Below are 26,455 nucleotides of genomic sequence, written 5' to 3'. Positions count from 1 at the left end.
GGTTACACTGTGTGACTGGCGTGAAGACAATATTTCTAAAAAGTTGACAAGTAACTTTGATGTGCTTGATATATTTTGCCTTGTATGGAGAACTTCCGGAATTCCATTAATTTACGCCGTAGCTCTAAAGTCTTGGTCCCCTTGAGATTCATATCCCATTCATCTTTGCTTAAATCCTTCTGTTTCGAGTTGAGTTTTGGTTTTATGTTCTTTATGCACAGATAGGCTAATCGGGACTGGATCTACAGTTTAAAGTGAGATCCTAACCACGGTGCAATGTGCATACACCGGGTATCGCAAGGGGGACCTCTGCTACATCGAGAAAGCACTCATTCTGTATCGCTTCACCCCTAAAAAAAATCAGATCAGATTCTCTCTCTCCCAGATCATTTTCCTCGAGGGGGCCGGTCGAGCTTTTTCGGATAAAACCACTGGTGTATTGTTTTCATCCTTCCACGCGTCCCAGGCAAGCTCCTTTAGGAACTCTGTCAGTCCTGCATTTGCTCGAATTGTCATTCCCCATTGTGTAAACACTCTAAACACGTTCCTTTTCCCACGTATTTAATGCAGCTTCCTTCCTGCGCCATATAATCCTGTGCTTGCACCTCTCTCCGGTACTTCCTTAGCTTCTGTCTACGTGATATCAAAGTTACTTAGCTATGAAATGCATGTTAACTTCTATTATATCACTGCTATTTACTGTTAATTTATATTTGCTATTCGTTTCTGACACTCTGAAATCATGTGTGGCAAAACTTGGCGTTGATTTGTACCGTACCTTTTGCCATCAATGTTGCTTTTCATGCCATATCCTTAGAGTTATACAATCCTGTGTACTGAAATGTAACGTATGTTGTCTATCTGTAAGGATGCAGATTCAGGGCGCTTAGTGTTGATTGAACTATAGCCAAATATTGTAACAACTGCATGCATTGAGATTATTTGAAAGGAGGGAGGGGTACGGTAGGGTCGTCACCTAATGCTCGTAGTGCATCTAGAAACGCAGAAGAAGTAAACGAAAGGAAAACCGGGAGAAAAGGATAGATATAAAGTAACCTTGGTTGCCTAGCGCGTTCAGGGCATCCCCGATGGCGTAGTGGTAACGTTGTCGCCTTGTAATCAAGGGGTCCCGGATTCAATACCCGGTAGAGGCACAGTGTATCGGATCCCACTTTAAACTGTAGGTTCAGTCCCGATTATCCTATATGTGAATAAAATGGATTAAAGCAACAAATAAATCAACCAAAGCCTAGCGCGTTGAGTCGTCGACTCACCATCTCACAGAATATTCCATGTTCTATTGGTGGATTGTGTTTTGATATTATGGGTATATCAGCACAGAGGCTATTTTTGCCCATCACCTAATACAGAGATAAACCCCTTAACAAAAACATAATGGAAGACAAGCCCTTAACAAGAAAATAGAACATGTCTGTTAAAAACTTCCACACTCAATTTTTAGGTGTCGCGAAAGTTCCGCTCAGCGAAATATCCGCTCACACTTCCAAGAACCATTAATGACCCTCCCCCACCCTAAAAGAATCAATATCCATATATTATATTTATTTAATGTTTGTTTGTTGCAAGAAAGCTTCCTCCAGGAAGCTGAGCGCAAATTTCACATTCCATTTGAGCGAAATTTTCACTGCGCGCATTTTTCACACAATCCAATTTATAAAACTAATGCATTCATTCATTATACGTTCTCTGAAGCTAAGATATCCGTACCATAAAACCTGAGGCTGTAAAGAGACACTGAACACACACACACACAAGGACAAACACAAGACAACTTGACCCAACAGATGATTATCCTGGCCGTGCGTCCAGTCGCCAGAGCCTCGTTGGACTGCAAGAAGCAATTACCGGGTTGTAAGGTTGACTTGTGGGTGACTTACCAGAAGGTCACCCCTTACAGCGGAATTCCATTCGCGTCTTGGCTTGGACGAGTGTGTTTCTTCGTGAGCGTCCATCAATTTCATCAAACCGTCCTCGTCGCGATTAGCGAAGAATGGTAGAAAGGCGACATAAATTAAGAAAATGCAAGGTAAGCATAGGGAGTCGTAGCAGAACCGTATCAGAGGGCACCTGAATATACCGTGCGTCCATTTCGATCTGCAGCCGAGAGATCGGGAGAAGCGTGGCGGGCGGCGCTGACGGAGATACCGACATTTGCGGCCTGAAATGCCCGCTTATTTTTATGGACATATGCAGACATTTATATAAATATTGCAAAACGAGCACTAACCTGTGTTATAAGAGTATGGTTTTAATTTTAGTAGCTTAGTGGCTGTATGTGCTGATGATTTTGACACTCCATCTCCTGTGAAACGGCGTAGAGGTTTGTTTGGATAACTTTCTAACGCTGCCCCAATTTCATCGAGTTTTGCTTCGGTTAAAATCCGTCGTTTTTGGTTAGGTGTTTTAAAACTTAACGATCCAGTTTCTCGTAATTTAAGGACAAGATGTCTAACTGTATCTCTGTGTGGAAGTGAAACCCATGGGAATTTCTATACAAATTGCCTACACACGTCTCGACACGAGTCTGTTTTCACGTAAGTGTCATACATAAAAATTCTTTGTTCTAAAGTGAATCTTGCGGCTGGCATTCCAATCGTCTCACTGACACAACACACATACACACTGCAATAACACAAACAAGTAACGGCAAGTAACCAAGAATAACACTCTTGCGCACAGTATGAAATTAACACGCTCTTGGTTTACATTGCTCGCCACTATATTCACAGCTCTGTCTTCATCTAGTCGCGAAGGAACAAGAAACTCGAGCTTGGAGATTTTGGATTGCAAGGAAGCTCACGAAAACCATTGACTTTTAATGGTTTCGTCGGCAGCGTAATCTTGATACAGTGTTGCACATTCGATTCCTCCAAACGATCCCCATCGACACAAAACTCTTTCAAGGATATAAACTTAAGCAGGACGTTGCTGGTCAAAACTATGATTAAAATGTTTTATTATCTGTGACTCTTATCGTCACTTCTAAAGCGTATTTTTTTGTGTATATAATTGCAGAACTTGGATGAATTACAGATGATGAATTATAACCCAGGTTAGTGCTCGTTTTGCAATATTTATATAAATGTCTGGATATGTCCGTAAAAATAAGCGAGCATTACAGGCCGCAAATGTCGGCATCTCCGCCAGCGCCGCCCGCCACGCTTCTCCCGATCTCTCGGCTGCAGATCGAAATGGACGCACGGTATATGTTGTCTCTTCAACCCACCCAAACAAGAGCACTGGTACCTGGTTCAAAACTGCCTTTTTTTTACGGTGTGTGAGCAGGGGAAACGAGCGTTACGAGGACTTGCTCCCTATGTAATAACTTCGAGTACGAAAGCGATAACAAAATGAGCGTGTTACTTTTTTTTTCCTTTCTTCCCATCCACTTTTCCTCTTATACCCTCCTTTTAAACGGTTCGTACCGTACACTGCGGGACACGGTTACTGGACACGTTCCAAAAGGTGTATGAGAAACGCGGTCGACGGTGCTTCAAGATAGTTCACGCGTGGCAGAGGAACGTGTTTGAAGGCTGGTCGCTCACGCTTATCAATCGGCTGTTGGAAATCACCAGTTCTCACAGAAAATATTTCTCAATTCATTGGCACGATGCAGAGCATATACAGGGTGGCCCAAAAAGGTAACCGAACTAGAACCTTTGTATTATATGTGTTCGGTTACCTTTTTTTGGGCCACCCGGTATAATGTAGCTATAGGGGTAGCTTATATAACCAGAAAACTAGGGGTAACTTGAAAGCACTTTGCATCCCTTTTCAGAGTGTGTGGACGTGGAATGATAAATGCATTAATAAACTCGCTCACCAGAATCTGGTAAGATAATATATATACAGGGTGACTGAAAAGTCACGCAACCGAGACTTTGAACGTACTTAACATTTGTACAAAGAACAATAGATACATTAATCCCACATTGAATCCTAAGGCTTGATTCACATCTACGCTCAAGCAACACTCAGTTCATTCTCCTCTAACGCTCCTCTCACGGTCAGGGGGTATCCACACTAACGGTCAAGCTTCGCTCCGGTGAAGATGCGATCAACGTGAGTCTTGTGTGTTGGTTTCTTCACAGAGTACACCGATTTTTCTGTATAAAAAGCCTGCCGATTGTGCTAACTACAATGTTTTAAGAGATTTTCAACGACGGACTTGGGCTGTTGCAGCACTGGCGTTAATTACAAGAAAATGACAAGGAAGAAAAATAATTGCGAAAGCGTGAATTCATTGACTTAGTTGATTTACTTCGCTTTTATGCCTGTTTTGACTAATCGTGAGGATGAAAATGAGTGGTAGTATGATTAAATTGATGAATGAACATCACAATGAACATCATGCCCAGGCCGGGATTCGAACCTGGTGTCGTAGCACTCTGTGCTAACCACTCGGGACAGGAGGTCGACTATTGTAAATATAATGTTGTTTACAGATGTTATACTTTTGGTTTGAAAGCGCAAACGTTTATTTGCAACTACAAAGTGCAAAACTGTAAATGTAAACAATGGTAACACTACTTTGTCGGTCTAGGATTGACATGAAAAATTTCGGGCTCATTGTTTCATATCGACGTTGTTGGCCATTTCTTTTATTAGAAAGTTTCCGATACAACACTGACAAATATACAGCTGGTTGTAAGCCTAGTTACGCACATCGTGCGAAACGTGTGGCCTCCCTCGACTTAAAAATAGGGAGTAATTTTGTATCGTTTTCCGTAAACTATGAACAAGTTCGTTGTTAATGTTGATTCGGAGCTAGATGTCAAGAATGATTTTTCAATTGGCGGAGGTCGACCACCACCTCATTTTCCTCTTTGCACACACAAAAATGATAATTTGGTTGTCCGGGAAAATATGATCGCCAATAGGTTAGCTTTTTTGATTTAAGGATTTTAATTGATTTTGTTACGGATTGGAAAATCGTCGTTACAGTTAGTGTTTACGGATCATATTTGTGGTTAGTCCCTATTTAATTTTTTTCATATGCTAACTGTAATTTGTCTCTTTAGGTCAGGTTTTTTTCTTCTTAAATTTATTTTGCATATTTTGACCGATGTTTTACAAACAGAATTTGAGAGGAAAATATTGTAGGGATTTTTTGCTCATGCCCATCAATCAATTTTATCATGACTCGCCTTTTTCTGTGTTTCAATAGGTCTTTGCCTTCTGACGATTCATCTTGTACTCACAAAACTGGGTTACGTATCCCCTGCAACGGAGCTGAAGACTGCTACTGAACCTTATCAGATGTTCACATCAACGACCGAGCTTCACAAAGTCAAGCTCCGCCCCCTCACGCTCCGGTCAAATATTATTTCCACCCGATCGTGACCGGACCCCGAGTTGAGCGCGATTGAACGAACTTTCATCCGAGCACCAGGTGTGAATGATTCTCTTAAAAAAACATTCAACGATATTTGACCGGATCGTGGGTGGAGGATGGAGTGTAGATGTGAATCAAGCTTAAGGGATTCCATTTTTTCCCAAAAGAGAGAATATTTTAAACGGCCATCATGAGCAGTGATTTATGCACACAACTCTACAAATTCCTCAACAACCTCAAAGGCCCAAATTATGGTCATTTTGGACGAACTTACATCTACAGCTGGAAAATTCTGGACAAACAACACTGATCGAGGTCCTGGATTCGAGTCTTGCCTGGTTATGGGTGTTTTTTTTTTGTGAGTGTCCCTTCATCAATTTCATTTCAACTCATCACTATCGTCGCGATTAGCCGAAAGGGGCAGAAAAGCGATGCTAAATAAAAAAAATCAGTCAGTCATGGAGGATGCAAGGTGTCGTTTCCTACGTTTTTTTGAGGGCGCCAAATTAGATAGAATCGCTTAAAATGTGATCCAAAACTTATTGAACTGAAAAGTGAGCGCTTACTCATGAAATTTCTCCGTTTATCAGCCATATGTTTATGTATGCGCGATTCCAACATACCTGCAGGATGTCATGGAAATTTTAATGTGCTGATAACTACCTCGTGGTTGCCCACGATAAACATCAGCTTGCAACGCTCCAGCTGGTTGTTATCTCTTGCTGACTGCGAAATGACATTGAGAAATTCAACTGAGATTCGCGTCAGCCCAGCGTCACCAGCGTGTTTTGGTATCACTAATGCTAGTGTCTTTTGCTTTTGTTTTCCTAAGCACCCAATTATGTGAATAATTATTAATATTTATTTCTTAGTCATGTTTAAATACTTCGAATGTTCCAGTTAGGAATGCTAGCGAAACGAGACAAGTATCGGTAAAAGCTATAGTCACTGTAGTAAGATCAATAGTCATAGGGCATACCTCATAAGTACATCGATTGAGGCTGACGTGCAATTAATACACGCACTCATGCATTGTTATAATTAACCCACTAATTACGTGATTTACGGTCTCCTACGGTCTCCTCGTTCAGCTAGAGTCAAGTACTAGGCTCGCGATTTCATCATTGAAGGTTTTGCATAGAGCCCCGTCTTTAGTTGATTTCATCTAACCATCCACTTAGTTTTGATTTGCCTAAAGGGATAAAACAAACCGGCGTTAAATAGTTAAACCGAAAAAAAAAGAAACTTACTTCGAGCATCAACTCAACAGGGACACCGTATGATTATCATAAATTACATGTTGGTGCTATAACCCCTGTTGACTTCCATCAGCATGAAGCAGATCCACGGCTGTATTCCTTACTTTATCACCTCTATTCGTATTCCATATGATGGACTTAGTTAGTTAATTTTTCGTTTTCCTCGTGGTACAGTGCGTTTAGTTGTTGATTTTGTGATGTTCCTGTAAGTAGCTTTCAGACACGGTTTCGCACCGAAGTGACAAGCGACAGTGCGACACGAGCGATTTCAGTCTATAAGCAAGCATTCACCGCGCATGCACTTCCAACAGACCAGGGGATGGCGCAGTGGTAGCTTCTTCGCCTTGTAATATACCCGGTGGAGGCACAAGTGGTTCGGATCCCACTTTAAACTGTAGGTCCAGTCCCGATTAGCCTTACTGTTCATAAAGTGGACTTAAAACAACAAATGATTTCAATTCCAACAGACCAAGGCGACACGATGCACGATATTAAGAAAACGGTCCAGTCCATGCGACATGTGTCTCTTGTCACTTCGGTCTGAAAGCTCCTATAGAGTCAGGATTACCACGTCACGGCAACTCGCCCAATCTTTTTCGGCGGTGGAATTTTGATTTAAAATTATGGCTGGCCTGAACCTTCTCTAGACACGATGTAAAATGACAACGTTGATAACTTATCTTGAACCGAAAAGATTATTGAAACCTTATTAACATTATCATAGACCACTGTACAGTGATCTCAGTATATCGATCTTTGTAAATTGTGTCTCTTCTTAACATTGCGTCTTGGCGTATCTCCCATTATTCTTTGAAGTTCCATCTGTTGCTTCCTGTATGCCGCGACGACAATGGGCCTTCTGGTAGGATCCATCCAAGAGGCTCCGTTCTTGGAGAAGCTTCCAGAATCCGGAAATGAGCTCGGCTTCCGCTTCAGATGCACTGGGTTCTCAGATAACTCCATTGTAGCCACGACAAACACTTTCTACCAGGATGAGTTGTTGGTTCTCATTCAGATTATTGTCCGAACCGCCGCTATTGTTGAGTATTGTCTTGTCAGTCCATCTTTGCAAAACTGAGAAGTTTTGTTTTTAAACCCGTTAGTAAAATATGTGGACAATATTTTCAAAATGAAATGAAATGAATAAACTGTAAATACAGTATCTATATTTCATGAGCGAACGATCCTATTTTCCTTATGCTGCAATTTAAAGATAAGAACTTCCCACTTTCGTGCATGGTAATTCATGTTACGCATCGTAGCTCCAGCAACGATAAATTCAATATTTAGAACAATAACAACAGGCAATAAAACGGAATTAAAGCAAGGCGTAGCAATTCCATATATGTTTGTATGGTCAGGGACGTTAGGGAGGGACACGTGGTTATAGGAAAGTTTACTTTGATAACAAATATTGCAAAGAGTTTTTCAGTAAATTTTGCATTCAGTTTGAAGCATTACGTTTTAATTTTCCGTTGTATGAACCCCAAAGCAAGACATTTCTTTCTACTCCTCATTTTCCTGTTCCGTGCCTTCCAAAATAGAAACAAATGCAAAGCTGGGAGCTGCTGTTAATGGTTTTATGGCCCGTCGCGTTTAGAGAAGTCGGAGGCCTTTTCAAAATGCACTTTTTTTCTCTATACACCAGTTTGGAAATTACGCCCGATTAACTGGTAAGTGGTAACAGCTGTCCATATTCTCTTGGGATTGCAATCACTCCTTCCGAAGCTCCTTGGAGACAGTTCCCATTCCTATCTCAGTTTATACGGATCACGGAGATTGTAAGGGCATGTGATAGAAGTTGCAAGATAGAATGTCGGGGAAAGGTACTGTCACTAACACGTGTGCTGAATGAAGAATGAGTCACCCCTGATTTAAGGAAGAAGACGATGTATTTAGTGTAGCATTTTTTTTAAAAAAAAAAAATATGTACATATCCCAGGAATATGAGGGTAAAGTTAAAGATCCTGGCACACATTGCACCGTGCCATGAACAAAGGCTACGTATGTGAGGATGTGGATGTAAGGCCCATCAGCACCACGCTCCGGCCGAACGTTACGTGCTTTGCACTACTGGTGTATCCGGGACTCTGAAGGCAGTTTCATTTCGACGCCAGAGAAACTATTCGCGATTAAAATTACCACCTGAGCGCTAGTGTCGCTTCCAATATGGCCGCTCTAAGTAGGATAAATCTTTGTTTACATTCAGCAGTAGTACAAAATAGCAGCGTGTTGTCATGACTGGTATGGTAGAAAACGTTTAAATTACGCATTATTTTTAAATATTGCGGATGCGGTGTGAATTCCAGGTACTCTAACAAACGTGAAGCTGTACTGAGAACGAAGCATTTAATTATGATAGGCAAAAATAACACGGAAAATGCAGACGAAACTATGTATACGCACTGGTTGTCCAAAGCAGTGCTGTATCATCTGCACGTCATGTTGTAACTGGGGTTCTCGGAAATTATTTGAAAATAAAGGAATTGAAATTGACCTGTACTTGAAAAGCTGGGACAGGAGAAAATTGCGAACATATCGTTGCAGTTCTTTCGCGAAAGAGAAAGGCTGGTTTAATAATAATAGAATTCACCATTTCATGACCAGGCTATACTCACTGAAAAAGGACATCATACTGAATGAAACAGTAACATTCGCATGTCCACTTTTTTTTCTGGTTACATTTGACATTAATTCATTCTCAAACTATTTTCATCTCTCTTAATCGACTTGCACCTGTTCCAAATTTCACACATACGTAATACCGGTAATACATGGACGCATTGGGTAAGACGCTTCATGATTTTTCGATGAATGAAGAATTTGAGCAAGCACTCAAAGAAATGAGGAATGGGAAAGCAGCGGGCACTGATGAAATTCCTGTTGAACTTATCAAATGCCTGGGAGATGGAAAAAGAGAAATACTGCACTTATGCAATGAAATCTATGAGAAAGGGGATTGGCCACAAGATTTCACGGAGACTGTTTTGGTACCTCTGCAGAAGAAAAGCAATGCCAGAAAATGTTCTGAGTACAGGACAATCAGTTTGATATCTCACTCGGCAAAAATTCTTCTAAGAATTCTGAACAGACGCCTATACTCGAAGGTCAGTGGCGAGTTAGAGGAAGAACAGTTTGGTTTCAGGAAAGGAAGAGGTACAAGGGATGCAATTGGTTTACTGAGGACCATTGAAGAAAGATATTTAGAGAATGGAAAGGAGGTGTTTGTAGTATTTGTAGACCTGGAGAAAGCCTTTGATAGAGTGAATTGGGTTAAACTTTTAGAAATTCTGAAGAAAATTGGTGTAGATTGGAAAGAGAGAAGACTTCTAAGCAACTTATACATGAATCAACGAGTTAAAGTGAGAACAGGAGACGAAATGACAGAAGGCTGTGAAATTGGAAGAGGAGTACGACAAGGATGCTGCCTATCGCCTACTTTGTTTAATATTTATTTAGAAGATATAGTGAAAACTTGTTTCCAGGGCACAGGAGGTGTCAAATTAGGAGGAAGAAGAATAAACTGCATAAGATTTGCTGATGACATGGCATTATTCGCTGAGGATGAAATAACCATAAATAGTATGTTAGAAGAGTTAAACAGCAGCTGTGAGCAGTATGGGATGAAGATTAATGTAAAGAAGACAAAGGCAATGGTTATAGGACGAAAACCAAGGAATATTAATGTGAGAGCAAACAGTGAAAGAATCCAGCAAGTGGATAGCTTCAAGTACCTCGGATGCACTATAAGCAGTGACATGAGCTGCAACCAAGAAGTGAAAATGAGAATCGCAATAGCAAAAGAAGCTTTCAATAGAAGAAAAAATGTTTTTTGTGGACCCATGGACATAGGTCTAAGGAAGAGATTAGTGAAATGTTTTGTGTGGAGTGTAGCACTATATGGTGCAGAAACCTGGACGTTGAGAAGAAATGAAGAGAAACGACTCGAAGCTTTTGAAATGTGGACATGGCGAAAAATGGAGCGTGTAAAATGGACGGACAAGGTAAGAAACGAAGCCGTACTGAAAAGAGTTGGTGAAAAAAGATCTATACTGGAGACCATCAAGAAAAGGAAAAGAAACTGGTTAGGACACTGTCTAAGAAGGAAATGCCTGCTAAGAGATGCCTTGGAGGGAATGGTTGAAGGAAGAAAAGTCCGTGGAAGAAAAAGATATCAGCTTATGGATGATATTAAATTAACTGGGTCGTATGCTATTACGAAGCGTAAGGCAGAGAACAGGGAAAGCTGGAGATTGCAGTGAAAAACCTGCCAATTAGGCAGAAAACAATGAATGAATCCCCCATACCAATCTTCTGTCAATTACGTTTTCCCTGATTTATTAACAAATTTCATTTTGTTGATTCCATGGGGTGGAAACACATGAAAACTTTTAATTTGTTCTGACCCATAAAACGATTTAGAGGAAAAAAACCTGAACAGTAGACCTTAGTCTCTCGCATTTTCCCCATGCTTTAAACGACTTCAACACAACGTATCCTACTTAGAGTACTTCCTGAAAATCCCACCAGATGGCATATCGGTTAATTTTAATCGCGAATTGCCCTGTTGTAAACACGAGGGCAGGAAGAGAGCCCAGCGGACCTTCAGGCCCTTGGTACCAACGGTCTGTCTTCGTTTCATCTTCTGCATTTGGTTACATCGTAAATCCAAGAACGTGAGGCGGCACACTCTCAAACTTGGTGTCCCTCAGCTTCAACTTCAATACAAAGAACCACATTACGGTTCCTGTCCTCTCTCCAGAAATAGTTTATGACAGGAAATCGGTAGAAAGTTGGGGTCACAAATAAAGCACATGTGCGGCTGTTCCTCCTTGTAGACAAATTTTGACTGCTGGAATGACATGTACTTGCCAAGAACGTGTAAACAACTGGGGAGAGCACTGGAGCCAGTACTCGCTCCAGTAGTCAGGACAGTCGAGTGGCGGTCCACGGAGGACAGCGACTTGACCGAGTTGCTTCCTCTCCCATCGATTTTTTCACTCGCGCGTAAACTCGACGAGACCACTCTGTCAATGTAAATACTTTCTGAGGACAGTATAGAGTCTGTGTTGTGTTGTATGAGTGTCCATGGGATTTGTGTCGATTATAGGAATAAACAAAATAAACTACGGGCGTATGAAGAGATTAGACTTGATGTATTTGGCGTAGGAGAATTAAAATTTAAAATAAGGAATTTAAAGAAATTAGTTTTCTTTCCAGGCATGTTCACGTGCATTATTGTATTAATTTTTCGTGAAAAATAGTATGTAAACAGTTTCAGAACTTTTTTTTTAAATCGCCAACGACTTCGATGGGTTCATTCTGTCAAAATAGCACCAAACAGCTGCAGCTACTATCCCACTTTGCTGGAGTCTAGTAGAAAGTGTGTAAACAACTACTCGCCATAGAATGGTAGAGTCAAGCAGACAGTAACTCTCCCGCTCACTCGACCAATGTAAACCAGCCTTAACCGAATCGGAAAAGCGAGATCCTTCGGTGACACGCGTCGCACAACCCTAACCAATGGCGTACGCAGGAGGGAAGCTGATGGAGCTACTTCCGAAATTTTGAGAAAATTAAAATATTGAAATGAAAACAGTAAAGAAGTCGGTCGGGGGGGGCAATGTAATAAGTGCAAACCCCCTCTTAAAATTGTAATTACGATATAGTTTATTGTGTACCGTGCCCTCGAGAACGCAGTTATGTAATATCCACTTTTTCAATTCCAACCCCTCCGAAATATAAATCCTGCGTACGCTAGTCCTCCTAAATGCGGCCGTAGACCCTCTTTCCTAAAAAAGAAAAAAAATCGAAATCACGAAAACAGTGTAGATCTATTACAGTACCTATTATTGATTGATTTATTTTACTTCGCTATTCCTCACAAACATACATAGACGGCAAAAGACGAGCTCCACGGAGGATTATGCTGGTCACGAGTCCAGACGCCAGAGCCTCGCGAGTCTGCCAAATGCAGTCCAGAATGTACGGACAACGAAGTTAGTAAGAAGGTGTGTTTTATACAGCAAAGATTGATACGCTTGTAGGTATAATCGTATCTTATGCAAATGTGCTGTATAAAGAGATAAACTACCGGAGTACTAGGTGAGGTGAGTGTACTACGCGGAAGGGAATTTCGCATTTGGGTGTCCTCAGAAAGGGTCACAACCCCTTAGACCTCAGTCCCTATTATTCTATATGATTACAGGGCGTAATTGAATCAGACCCTATGAAATTCTTGCGTATGTCCACAAAACTTCATATATCTACCTTCGTTGTTACTGTCGACTGTTGAATCCCATTGGCAGACAAAAGGGTCGAGCTGGAACTGGTACATCTTGCAGTGCATGAAACTATGTCTTTACATTGGCAATAGCTTGTGGACAATCGATAGGTCGGCTGTTGACACGTTCATTATTCCACCAGTCTTTCAGTTCACCAAATTTCATTAATTTCTCTCTTCTCCCATCGACAGATTAACGGACAATTGTGTACTACCTTAAAATAATATTTGCAAAGTATTAAAATCCATAGAATGTTATGTCTGTGTTATTAGTGTTCATTCAGGTGCCAGGGGTTTCGGGTTCGAATCCCGGCCTGGGCACGAGTTTTCTTTGTGAGTGTTCCTTCATTAGTTTCATACTCATCGTCCCATTCATGGGCGTTCGGAAGGGCGGGGGGCAAGGGGGGCCGTGACCCCCATCTGGAAAATGAAAGTCAATCAAAAATTATGTATTTCACACATATAATTTCATTTTAGCCACAATAATATGTGTTAATTATTGCATGAACATCATACATTCAAATTTAAGCAATTTTTTTTAAGGGAACAACACTATTTTTGGAGAGAATGTTGCGAGTGTAACATCAGCAATTGTGTTATGCTGTTTAGTTGTTAGTGAATTTTTGCGTTGAGGATAACTAATAAAAAAAACATAATGACATATAAATTAGTAAGCCTTGTGCCTCGTTTGCCCCCCTTCTGGAAAAAAATACCTTCCTGCCCCTCCCTGGAAAGAATCCTGCGGACGTCCATGGTCGCAATTAGCCGAAAGTGGCACAAAATCGACGCTACATAACAAAATCCAAGTAATAAATTGTTAGTAGTTCTCGACATAATGACCGGTTCATTGAGATTTTTGTTGTTTTTGTTGTTCCTGTCTTGTGACAAGAAACGTAGCTCTTACTTGAAACAAATGCACACGGGAGCGAGAAATGGTGGCCATGAACAACACATTTTTTAAAAAAATAAAATAAAGTACGTGAAATTGAAAGTATACAAAACATTCTGCTTGGCGAGGGGAAATGTGGTTTATACCGTTTGGAAGAACCATCAGGGTGCATATTGTAATATTTTATCTTCTGGGAACACAACTTTCTTGACTAGCAGCCAAATCGCGTACCTTGATAGAAGTTAATGTTTGAAGAGTGAAAATGCGTAATTAGTAACCATACGCGAGCATTTCGATTACATCGACACTTAACATGAGTTTCATTGAAAGGTGGCTCTAACAGACTGATATCGGGCTTGCCTGTTTTTATCTCTGGTTGGCCGACCACGTGAGAAATGTAATCTTCCAGTTGACTGCCGAGGTCACTGAGTCATTATGACTGATTCAGTTACTGTCTTCTTTCAACAAAGGATAATAAAATATCCTGTAGATCAACTAGGATATACGGACAGAAAATAGTTATTTTATCATTTCTACACCAAATAGGGCAAAGTCCTAACTGATATGGAGATTTTGTGCTTAAAGATCCTAATAGATTCGTCATACATTGTAAATAATTGCGGTTGTAAATTTGACAACACGGAACAATGTGCAGGTTGTATTCATTGTTTTTATGATAATAGAGTGCCAACCCCAGCTTGACATGGTCATCATTACATCTGCGTGACGCGACCAGTTGTCAGTGTCATAGGCTTACTAATTTATGTCATTATGTTGTTGTTTTTATTAGTTTTCCTCAACGCAAAAGTTCACTAACAAATAAACAGCATAAAACAATTGATGATGTTACACTCGCAACATTTTTATTATTTGTGTGTGTGTTCTGTCGTACTTTATAGGACTATTTTGTGGTGGATTGTCACAGAAGACTGCAGTTGCTCTTGGAGGATATAGGGGCATGTGCCCCTCCCAAAAGGAAGGACTAAAAATATTATAAAAGTATTAATAGCATTATATTACAAGGAGCAAAACATGTTCGAGCAATTGCCAAGTAACGTCTAATATTTCCAAAGTTTGTTACAGTTTCTGCTACTGTTTATGTTTCCAGTTTACACACGTGAATATATGGTTGTTTCTGAACATTATTAATATTTTATAAATGTCTCATGTCATTGGCTCTCTCCGAAAGAAAGTCTGGGATTGGTATCTGGGACTTATGGATGGAAACATACGTTTTATAACAGTAAATCTGTCCTATAGATTGTATGTAATGCCTAATGTATATGTAACTAAACCTTTTGTGTGTGTGAAACTAAAGTATTCATTCTCTATTTTTTAGGGGATAATCTGCATTGCACACCTTTAGAAAGGCCCTACAAACCTAAGGTTTTAGGTCACTATCCTGAAAATGTTCCATGGAACCCTTTTGATAAAAATGCTGTGGGCATGGTAAGTTTTTTTGTTTTGTTTTTAGTTTTTATGGCCAAAATTACTACCTAAAATGAAAAAAGAATAATACTTTCCATCTAATGAAAATTAGTTCCAGCATTTAGTAAATCACATTTATGTAGAAGATATGTACTAAGTTTTGCCAATATGTTCTTTCAGTGATGGACTGGCAATTCTGAGAAGTGTTAGAAGGGTTTATCCTTCCCAGATAAATTTTGGGGCAGTCTTGTAGAGATAAATGTGTTGTGTTCCATGTAAAAACATTTATCAGTTACGTGTAGGCTGCACAAAAAAAAAGGTTCAAGAATTGTATTAACTGTGAAAAGATTATTACACAATGTAAATGCATTGGCAGTTGACCATTGCAAGGCAATTGTTGGTTTATGGCAGGTTTTTATCAAGTTGGGTTGGGGCTGTAAAATGGCTAGAGAAAGCTTGGAACGTAAGCCTGTTTATTTAATAGTAGTCTGTGATTATCATGGTGAGTGGTAAAAATTTGGGGAACATGGCAATTTGAATACATAACTGGCATTATACCATATTGATTTTATTACTTTTGTCTATGTTTCTGCCAAATCTTAGGATACTATATTGGACGACAGAAACTGTGGCCAAGATAAACCACACAGGAAGCCCATAACTGATAATTACACATTTGATGGGGTAGGAGAGATAAAATGTAAACTCGACACAGAATGTGCTGTGTCTCCAAGTTAGTCATCTGTGGCTGCCTGGGGCCTCGCATTCAGTGGGATTGATATGAAAAATGTAGAAAGTGAGAAAAGTAGATGGAAAAGGCTAACTTTTGTGGACAATAAAATTGATTATTGATTGATTTGGCATTTTAAGTCCACTAATCGGGACTGTACCTACAGTTTAAAGTTGGATCCGAACCACTATGTGCCTACACCGGGCATTGAACCCAGGACCCCTTGATTACAAGGCAATGACGGACAATAAAATTAAAACATTCTGTTTTTATCTGGCTGTAAGTTCTATTTTAAGATTATAATTTGAATGAATACGTCGAATCAGAGTCGTAAGAAACAAGGGGGATGGGCCCTAAGCCTAAGGGGTCCCAAAAAATAGTAAATTTTTTTTGTTGTATTTCTCATATGAAACATTTATTCCAAAATTCTCGAGAATTGGATTTATCCATTTATTCTTTTCTTGAATAAAAATATTTTAACTTTGCCTTGTTTCTTCTTCTTTCTCTTCGCCTTGTACTCCACATTTTAAAATGTTAACATTGAAGCACCTCCAACTCCCACGAAGGGAGGCATTTCAATACTTGTTGTATTCAACTCAAGAAGGACATGGATAATGTTAGCAGTTCTTTCATCCTTCCTACAGCTTCAGATGCAGCGATTGCCCTCTGTAATGAGTACAGAGATGATTTATCCTCCAAATTTCCTGATCAAGTTCTAGGTTTCAAGAACGTGCTTAAATCTGAAATCACCTCAACAACATCCATAAGTACTTTCGCAAAGTTTCTTCTCCTTGATGTCTACACTAGCTTCCAGCATTCTCTGCACCCTAAGTCGCCTTTTGTTTGTTTCTTAGTCTTCCAGTAACAGTCGCAACAGAAGAACTATCTCAAAATTGAAACTTACGATGAAATCCTGGAAGCTAGTGTAGAGCAGCATGATTCAGACCAAATTTAGTGGACTCAGTATTCTCACTCCTGAACGTGAAATGGCAAGATCTAATGTTGTGAAGTAAAATAATTTGTCATTTCTTCTTTTAAATACACAAATGTCAAAGAAAGATAAGTTGTAATTGTATGAAAATTCACAGGATTTGTATAATTATTAATGTAAGGGTAGTCATTCAAGGTAATTACTAATTTTTTTTGGAAGAATCTGACTGTACGTGGGGACCCAAATTTGTGTCTTGTGGGCGTGTACCTGATGATTTTGTTATGCAACTGCATCAAATATTTAGTTCGACAAGAATACAACAAAAGGAGATTCACAATTATCATCCAAGTCCTGAAAATCAAAATTAACTGGTACAATTAATGTGCAATAAAGTCAAAATGACTGTATTTTTCAAATTAGCTGTACCAATTGATTGTACCAAAGATTCCACGCATATGAAGCAAATAACTATTGTTTAAAGATTTGTTGATATTGAAACTGATTGTGTAGAATAGTCAGTCCCGTAGATAGATATTTTGGTGCCCTAGGCAGGATTGTGGTTTAGCATCTCTCCCTTTCCCCCCACTCTACCAAGCACCAACATTTTATGTGCGTCCTTTGATGTTTTCTTCTTGTGCCATGGTTTGTGATATTTACATCCTTCAAAGTTTGAGATGAGGAAACAAAGGAAAACTCATAATAAATAATATAGGTTACATAGTTCGCATTTCTGATTTTAAAAGAAGGTTTAGCATATTGAAGGATATTTCAGTTATGTCTTAGTGCCTAAAGAACATCTCTAAACACATACTATTACTACTACTTTGGTTAAAGAAAATTTCAGCAGCATGTTACAAGAATATACCTTTGCCAAGTGTAAATTTCTCCATCGCATATTATTGAATATCATTTGCTTCAGTAATTTATTATTATTATTATTATTATTTAAATATGATAATCTGCTGACTTATCCCTGAAGATTTTGTATCGATTCACATTGATATTTCAAATTTAAAGAACATTCTAATCTCGCCCAGAGCCTTGTTATATGTTGCTACGCCACTGTTAGTGCCATACCAGTATAATCACTGTTCCCACACCAAGTGTGCTTAAAATGTTCCTTAAAACAAATTTGTAAATTTGCCTTAATTTTAAAGTACTGTACATTGCAATAGTTGAAAAAATAATATAGCTTTTTTTTTTTGTATTCAAGTTGTGTTTGCCACATGGGTTACAATTCCACACACAGAAGCACTCATTAGAATCATATTTTCACTCCTTCATCATAACCAAGGAAGATGGAACTCGGACATACGGCTTTAGTTTAACATTTTATGAAGAAGTTAAAAACCGAAAAATATGTAGTGCCATGCAGACTCTTCAGGTGAGTCAGAAATGTATATATATTTTGTTTCCAGGTAGAATGTTTAGATCTGAGGATGTACTCGTGTCATGTAAATTGTGATTTTCTTTCTTTAAGGTTACAGATTGTAATACAGTAATAGTTTATTTATGTCTTTACTTGCAAAAAGACTAGAAGCAAAATATTTTATTTATAAAGATTGCTTGCAATTGCTTGTACGAGGGCAATTCGGAAAAAAACCTCCGTTTGGTTATCAATGACAGACACTCGTAGATACAGAACTTTTATTATACACATTAGAAAAGTACAACATTACATTACTTTTCGACATAATCACCATTCAAATTGAGTCACTTGTCATAACGTTTTACAAGGTTTGAAATTCCTTCTGCAAAAAAATTTCCTGCCTGGGAATGAAGCCACCCTCTAACAGCATTGTGAAGCGCATTGTCTGTAATGCGCTTCACGCACTGTTTCATGTGCCTGAGGAGCAATTGTGTGACTCAGTTAGTAATGTGGACACGGGTGTCATTAGCTGGAACAATGTTGTATGTATTTGCTCGGTGCCAAATCTGGGCTATTGGGAGGATGATCAAAAACATCCCAACGGAACTGCTCCAAAGGTTCTTGTGTGTGTCCAGCGGTGTGCGGGCGAGCATTATCGTGAACCAACACCACACCGGAAGTCAGCATCCCCCGACGCTTGTCAATTTCATTGCTGACTACAGATGGGCGCCCACTTCTTGCCGCATCATGCACGTCAGTTCGTCAATCTTTAAACATACGACCATTCACGTATGACACCTTCACTCATCACGTTTGGTCCGTAAACATTGCACAGTTCGCGATGAATCGTAGCTGCCGAAAGTTTTTTTCGCACACAGAAATCGTATTACTGCACGAACTTCACATTTGGTGGGATTTTCTATTGTAGCGTTCATTTTCAATTGTTGTAGCGGACGAGTCAACTGCAACATAACCTTCTCCTTTCACTTCGCACTGCCTGCTGAACTACTGCGCACAGCGCGACAAGATTGACGTCGTTATCCCGGGATATTTCACGCACATGCGCAAACAAAGGTTTTTTTTCCGAATTGCCCTCGTACAACCATAGCAGCTTCATGTTAACACTTGAAATAAAGTATGTGCGTTGTCTGTTAGTAATACAATTTTACTGAGACGTTGAATAATTAATTTATTTTGATTGTGTGTGTGTGATGATTCAAACCATGAGTTCACTACATTTGTAGACATAGTAACAATAGTGATTCAAATATTTTTCTTCTTGCACTATACTGAGCAATTTTGTCCAGTTTTATACATTATATTTTGATAATCCATCAGGCTAAGGTGAAATTATCTTTTGCTTTGGTACACACAGGAGATGTACTATGTACACATTAATTAAATGTGCGCTCGACCACAACAAGAATCCAGGTACAACAGTGAAGTGAAAAATTGGGCAAAAACCAGGGTAATTGGCTTTGTACTCAGTTGGTAGAGAAGTTGTGCAGTGTGCCAAAGACACTGGTTTGAGTCCTGGTGAAACCTGCATTTTTTGCTTAAATTTCTACAAGGTAAAAAATGTGTTATTTGTATTTTAATTTATTGTTAGTTAATTTGTCACTACAAGTAAAGGATACATTTTTATGTTTGTCCAATTTATATCCATATGCATTTTGTATTATTACTTCATAAGAATATGCAGTGCTCAAATGAAGCAAAATGCAGAAGGGGGGAACTTCCATATTTATAGGTACTTTTAAGTATTATGACTAAGCGGACTTTTATAGTATTTTAAATTTTTCTTTTAACTTAAATTTTTCTAGTATATCTCCTGTGTGCAGCCAAGCAAGACATTTTTAAGAAAAGTTATTTCTGGGTTGGTTCAAGATCCAGAAGAACCTTGAGGTATAATTTATTTGTATTTCTTTCTTGCTCAGGCTATGCATATAACGGAACTTTCCAGCAGTCACACGCGCCACCAACTTATCCCAAAGGCAGATCATGGGACCAGATCTCTTCCACGACACTTCAAACTCTCCACTCACCATCCAGGGGCAGCTCAGAGTTACTATGATGTAGCCAAAGACACTTTGTATGTTACAAAGAGCATTGCTCTTATCTGTCAGCTTCCTTTTGTTTATGCAGCAAAGAAATTCCTTACAGGGTTATACAGGTATGTTGTGCTATGTAATTTTATTGATGTTTTTTTTAACATAAGAAGTAATTCATGTTATGGGACTTGAAACACAGTTTTTGTTATTGTAATATGCACACATGCCGACATATCCATGTACCTGTTTATTAATTCCTTGATTAATTAATATAAATAATTGTACTTCAGACTCCTGTAGACATTTTAGCCCCCCTTCCCCATCCATCCTTGCTACAGCATGATCTTAAAGTGCCCTGAATTATATATCTTATCATGTATTTATACTTTCCATCCAAAAATGTCATACTTTCCTGATGCAGTAGCATGCCCAAGATTTTCAAAAAGGGGTGGGTTAAGTATGTTTTTTTAGTAAACTGTCTTCATTTTGTCATCATCTCCTGCCTTTGGCATCCTTTTTTTTTAAAAAAAAGAAAAAAATAATTATGGGCCCAAGAGGTGAGGATATGCCTCCCCCCTTGGACATGCCACTGTCTTGATGGTTTTTTCAGCAAGATGCAAGAAGGCCTCATAAAGCAAAATAAACTTCTTCTTGCTAGATAAATGTTGGAATAAAAACCTTTGATATTTTGAGAAGTTGAACTATTTGCTACACAATGTAGACTTTTGACTTCTGACATTAGCTGTAAGTAGGTTGAAGTTATTGTGTGTAAATATAAATATTTCCTACTGGGAACCTGACCTAACCTATCCTGAAGAAGCCAGGGAAATCAAATTTGGAAGAGTGACTGAAAATTTATGAATTGTTGTACAAACGTTGAAAAGCTTTGAAAAGTCAGAGAAATAATTATTATTATTGTTGCTTGTCAGGATTGAATACTGAAACATATTCACTTTTCCTCTCAACTGGTTTATATTTTCGGAATATTTTTCATAAAAGAATTTTATTTTTCATAATTTATTTTCAACAATGTTGAATAAACTTAATTTGTTTAATTTCCATGCAAAAGTTGAGGATATAACACTTACGTATAAGTATCAAGTGGTCTGGAAAGTTATTTACCTGGAAAAACAAGGGAATTTGGTTTTGCAAAATGAGTGGAAACTCTGAATACATCTCTAACATTAAAACAATCTTTGAAAAACTATTCTCTCTTAAACTGAAATAACTGAATATTACATGTGTAGATTTTTACAAGCACAAATACTGAAAGTTATATATTTTTTGCAGGTGTATCACAACAGACCCACCGAGCCTAAGCCTAGAAAGCTACATATACAACCTTTTGTATCAAGTTCCTGTGCCTCAACCTGGAAGGAGTATGAAGTTCTGGTGTTTTGGGGAGTATTTAGTGGTGCAGCGTCCAAGTTCAATTGAAGAATTACCGGTGTTTGATTTTTCTCTAAAAGAGTTCTTCACTCTTCTAGGAGTTGACTGTGTTATACAATTGTTTACATGTGTACTTTTAGAAAATCAAGTGCTTCTTTACTCAAAAGGTAAATGGGAAGATGTGTGTTGTGAAGTGGTGTTGTTTGTAAAAAATATTACCAGTGTGGCTTTGTGTACAGCTTGTAATGTTGTCGAGAGAAGAAATATGAAGATCCTTAACCTAGATGGCTTGTTGGTAGTAGCGTAAGATTAGCAACGTAACTTTTACTGAAGAATGTTGACTGTCAAATATGTAGCATGAGACACCATCTGCTACAGACACACATATATATTTTTCTTGTATGTACGCATTGCTTGCATTGTAGAATTATTTTCCTGTAGTTTACGGTTATTACAAGCATAAGAAAACAGTTTTTCGTTGTGACGTTTCAGGAGAACGCACGCTCTCTTCATCAGACATTTATTTTCATTTTGACTAAAATATTTTGAAATAAAAATGAAACAGACTGCTTCTTTCCACAGTTAAGTTTCTATATTACAACAATGTAACATTGACAACATCCATTATATAACAGATTATTTTTGTTTAAAAAGTTGCTAACCATTGTTATAACTGTATATTTAGTCAAAATGAAAGTAAATGTCTGATGAAGAGAGCATGTGTTCTCCTGAAACGTCACAACGAAAAACTGTTTTCTTATGCTTGTAATAACCGTAAACTACAGGAAAATAATTCTACAATGCAAGCAATGCGTACATACAAGAAAAGTGACGATCTCATTAACTTCGCTAAACACGTTCAATATTTCCTTACTTTTAACTCCTTCATTTATATGTTTTCCTGATTAGGTTCAATTTTTGGACAGCAGTGTAAATGCATAGACACATAAGGTTTGACTGGAAAGATTAAAGAGAAATATTATTAAAGGGTTTTCATGCGTGGGAAGTACATATAATTTCTTGTCTTTAATGCATACCATTTTATTTGTTAACACGTTCGCTGCCACCTAAAAATTTGCATACTTATGTCAGGGGCTGATGAAGGTTCTTACGTAATTTTGCTTTTTTTTGTGGCATAAATGGATTGATTTATATAAAAAACATTGTAAATTTGCAATTTTCATGTAAATTTTACAATGACACACATCCACGTCACCGGCATATAGTATGAATTTTTGTTGCTGTGTGCTGTATGACACACAAATGCGTCATGTTTTATTGACATAGATAATTTTTATTTTCGCACAGTGTGCGATATTTTTACAATATTCTCTTTTTCTTTACTTTGCATGTTCCTCCTAATAAAACAAATTATTATATTACAATGTAATAGTGTTATTATTGTACACATGTATTACATGCATACATACATATTTATTATATAACACAGTAATATATACTAAAATGGCTATATTGATGCATAGTTGGTTCAAAAATTTGTTAGATTTTGATTTAGTTTATTTTACTTCGCTTTTCTGCCACTTTGGGCTAATCACGAAGGTGAGGATGAAATTGATGAAGGGACTCTCACAAACACCCATGCCCAGGCTGTGATTCCAACCACTCTGCCACAGAGGCTGGCAATACTTTGTTAGATTTTGATGTAACATGACAGAATCACTTGTAAAAACATTGTTACATAAGTCTGCTTGTGAAAGTCCAATGATAAATTTCGAAAGTTCTCTTGCATTTACTTTGCTTGTGGTAAAGAGCATGGTTCAATGCAAAGTCCTGGCTCTCCTCAACATTCCAAACAACAGAATGCAGTGTTTTTTCTCTATTGGTGCAGGAAATGAAAATGTTAATGTTTCAGACTAGCAATGTTACCAAAAATAAAAATAAAAAACAATTTCTTTGCTGTCAAAGGATGCCTTGATGCATGACAAGAGGAAATATAATGTCATTCGATGCAACAATGCTAGGAGAGACGCGCAAATGAGAAACCAAGCTAATGTTTATTTCAAACAATCCTTCAGCAATTTGCCATGAAAGATTTAAAGGCCTGCTGTTCAATGCCAATGCAGAGCAAGCATTCAAAGAAGGTAATACATATGACGCACATGTGCATCAAAGGCACACAACTACAACCCCACATGATGCATGTATGCATCACCGGCAGCGAAAGTGTTAAGTTATATTTGGTTTCTAGCGTTTGTATGTAATCCCTCACCCCCAAAAAAAGAAAATCTTTACATAATGTGTTTTTGCAGACTATCAGCGGTTAATGATTGCTGCTGAATCAATAACAACATTGTTGTTTCCATTTGTGTGGCAACATGTGTATGTCCCTATCCTGCCAATCTCTCTACTCCATTTTCTCGATGCTCCAGTACCATTTATAATGGGTCTTCATGGTTGTGAGGAAGAATCCCGAAATAATATAAAAGTAGCCAGTGAGGTAAGAGTAACATCATCTTTTTCACCTATTTCTGAAGTCACATAGCTAGAAGTAAATACATGTAAATGAAAATTAAGAGGAAATTAAAAATAATTAAATTATATATATTATTTTCTATGTTCAAAAGCTTTGATTAAATTACAGCAAATGGAATTCTTATTTGAATATGTTTTTGTTAACTGAAAACCCACAATCCTGGATCATAAATAAAAATTTGTTCTCTTTTTCAGGCTAATTTGTGTTACGTAGATATTGACAACCAAACAATTCAGTTACCTGAAGATCTTCCATCCTTTCCTCAACGACATGATTTTATATCAGAAATTGTTGATTTATTAAATAAATACGATGTGCCTGTAGGACAACTAGATAGGTAAGCCTATGCGATTAAACATAATTGTAGAGAATAAGCACATAATGGCAAACCCACTTAAGTTGGGTCCACACATTATACATTTTATTTATTTATTTATTGAGAAAATTTCAGATACAGCACGTAGCCATTTTACACTGAAATCAGTAACAATGAAAAGAACAAAAATAAAAATAAAAAAAATATTAATATAAATAAGTCAAGATAGCACAACTAAATATTATTTAGCAACATATGTTCTGATGGTTGACCGAAAGGCGTACTCTGTGGATAATACATCAGCACTTGATGGGAGGTCGTTATATTGAATGGGAAGTCTGTGGAAGAACGATCTTTTTTGAATTTCCAGTCTAGGCTTTTCTGTGTAAAATAGATTTGTGTTGGGTGTTGAGCACATAGGCACTCGAAAGTGGAATTCCTGGAGGAGCGTGTTGCAACAGATTTTGCCATTGATTGACAATTTTGTAAAGATACCTAAAATCATTCAGTAAACGGTGCTACTAGGGAGTCTGTAGGTTTAGAAAGGACAGGAGATGTGGTTTTGGAAAATTGCGTAATGAGGGAACCCTGTAACAAACTATAGCCAGGAAAAAGTTAAGAGCAGAATCGATTCTGGAGAGCTGAGTGGGACATGCCATGGACCGGACGGGAGAGCAGTATTCTATTATTGGGGAGATGAATGATTTGAAGTACAAGGTAAGGGCTGAGATGTCACTAATTTCGGTGAAACGATACAGTAAACCTAAGAGACGCATAGCCTTTTTTTATCGTGCCTGTAATATGTTCTTCAAATGTGAGTTTTTGGTCGAACACAATGCCTAGGTCTTTATGAGAGGATACTGCTTTGATGTTATTGCCAAAGATGGAGTAAGATGACTTTAACAGGTTCTTTTTGAGAGAGATGGTGAGAGTAGTACATTGTCAGGATTTAATGTAAGTTTCCATGTCAGGCACCATGAAAAAAACGTTGTTATGTCATTCTGGAGAAGATGAGTATCGTTGGAAGTGGATATTTCTCTGAAAATTTTACAGTCATCTGCGAAAAGAAGATAATTACTAGAGGTGGCTGTGAGATGGTCGGTAAGGTCATCGACGAATAATATGAACAAGAGGGGTCCTAGAACACTGCCCTGTGGTACTCCAGAAAGGACGGGAAGAAAGTTAGATAGAGTTCCTGGAAGGACTACACGTTGTTGGCGATTGCTAAGGTAATCTGTGAGCAAGTTAAGAAAGTTACCATGAATGTTGAATCTATTGCATAATTTGTGAATCAAAAGACGATGACTGACAGTATCGAAAGTTTGGCTAAATCAAAATATATAACGTCCAGTTGTGAATTGTTTGAAATACATTTCATAGCATGTGAGAGAAAAACAGACAGGTTCGTAAGACAGGAACTACCAGAAAGAAAACCATGTTCATTTGAGCTAAGGTACGGAGAAACAAATTTATATAGCCTGTCTTTGATGATTTTTTCACAAATGATGGACAGAGGAGAGAGTAACGAGATTGGCCTATAGGAAGAAGCAAGATTTCTGTTGCCATTTAACTTATTGCAGTCTCGTGGTTATGTACTATTTAAGGAAGAGGCGAATGGACCATCCAGGTTCTTTGAGGAACGTTTGTAATTTTATATCAGATTGGTAAGTCAAGGCATCATGCTTTGGACTGCAGCTACTGGACATGCACAGGTTTAAGTCTCCGGGGGGGAAAGCATAACAACTTTTCTCCTGAGATTTTGGCCTGTGTATGGGACCAGTGGCCACCCAAAATCGTGAGAAAATTGGGGAGCTACGAATGAGAAGCGTAACCCGGTCACGGAAACCTACAATAACGACGGGGTTTGTCGTGCTGACCACATGTTGCCCCATAACTGGTTGGATGATCTCCCACCTGCCAAGGCTGGAAGTCGGTAGGTAGGCACTGGCCCTCATGGGCT

General features: G+C 38.4%; 1 protein-coding gene across 3 annotated transcripts in view; it reads left to right on the top strand.

Moving 5' to 3' along the window:
- The window catches only part of pns (DENN domain containing pinstripe), a 168,645-nt gene that overhangs the window by 85,405 nt on the left and 56,785 nt on the right, over positions 1 to 26,455 (top strand). For all 3 annotated transcript variants that reach the window (XM_083119394.1, XM_083119395.1, XM_083119393.1), the window contains exons 2-7: positions 15,127 to 15,236; positions 18,090 to 18,260; positions 20,183 to 20,418; positions 21,587 to 21,852; positions 23,956 to 24,143; positions 24,374 to 24,516. In XM_083119394.1, coding sequence (XP_082975520.1) covers positions 15,127 to 15,236; positions 18,090 to 18,260; positions 20,183 to 20,418; positions 21,587 to 21,852; positions 23,956 to 24,143; positions 24,374 to 24,516 — 1,114 coding nt within the window. The remainder of the gene's footprint in view (positions 1 to 15,126; positions 15,237 to 18,089; positions 18,261 to 20,182; positions 20,419 to 21,586; positions 21,853 to 23,955; positions 24,144 to 24,373; positions 24,517 to 26,455) is intronic.

Source organism: Lepisma saccharinum, chromosome 3 (assembly GCF_977018435.1).
Source record: "Lepisma saccharinum chromosome 3, izLepSacc3.1, whole genome shotgun sequence".
Lineage (NCBI taxonomy): Eukaryota > Metazoa > Arthropoda > Insecta > Zygentoma > Lepismatidae > Lepisma > Lepisma saccharinum.
This window is presented reverse-complemented; position numbering and strand designations above follow the sequence as displayed.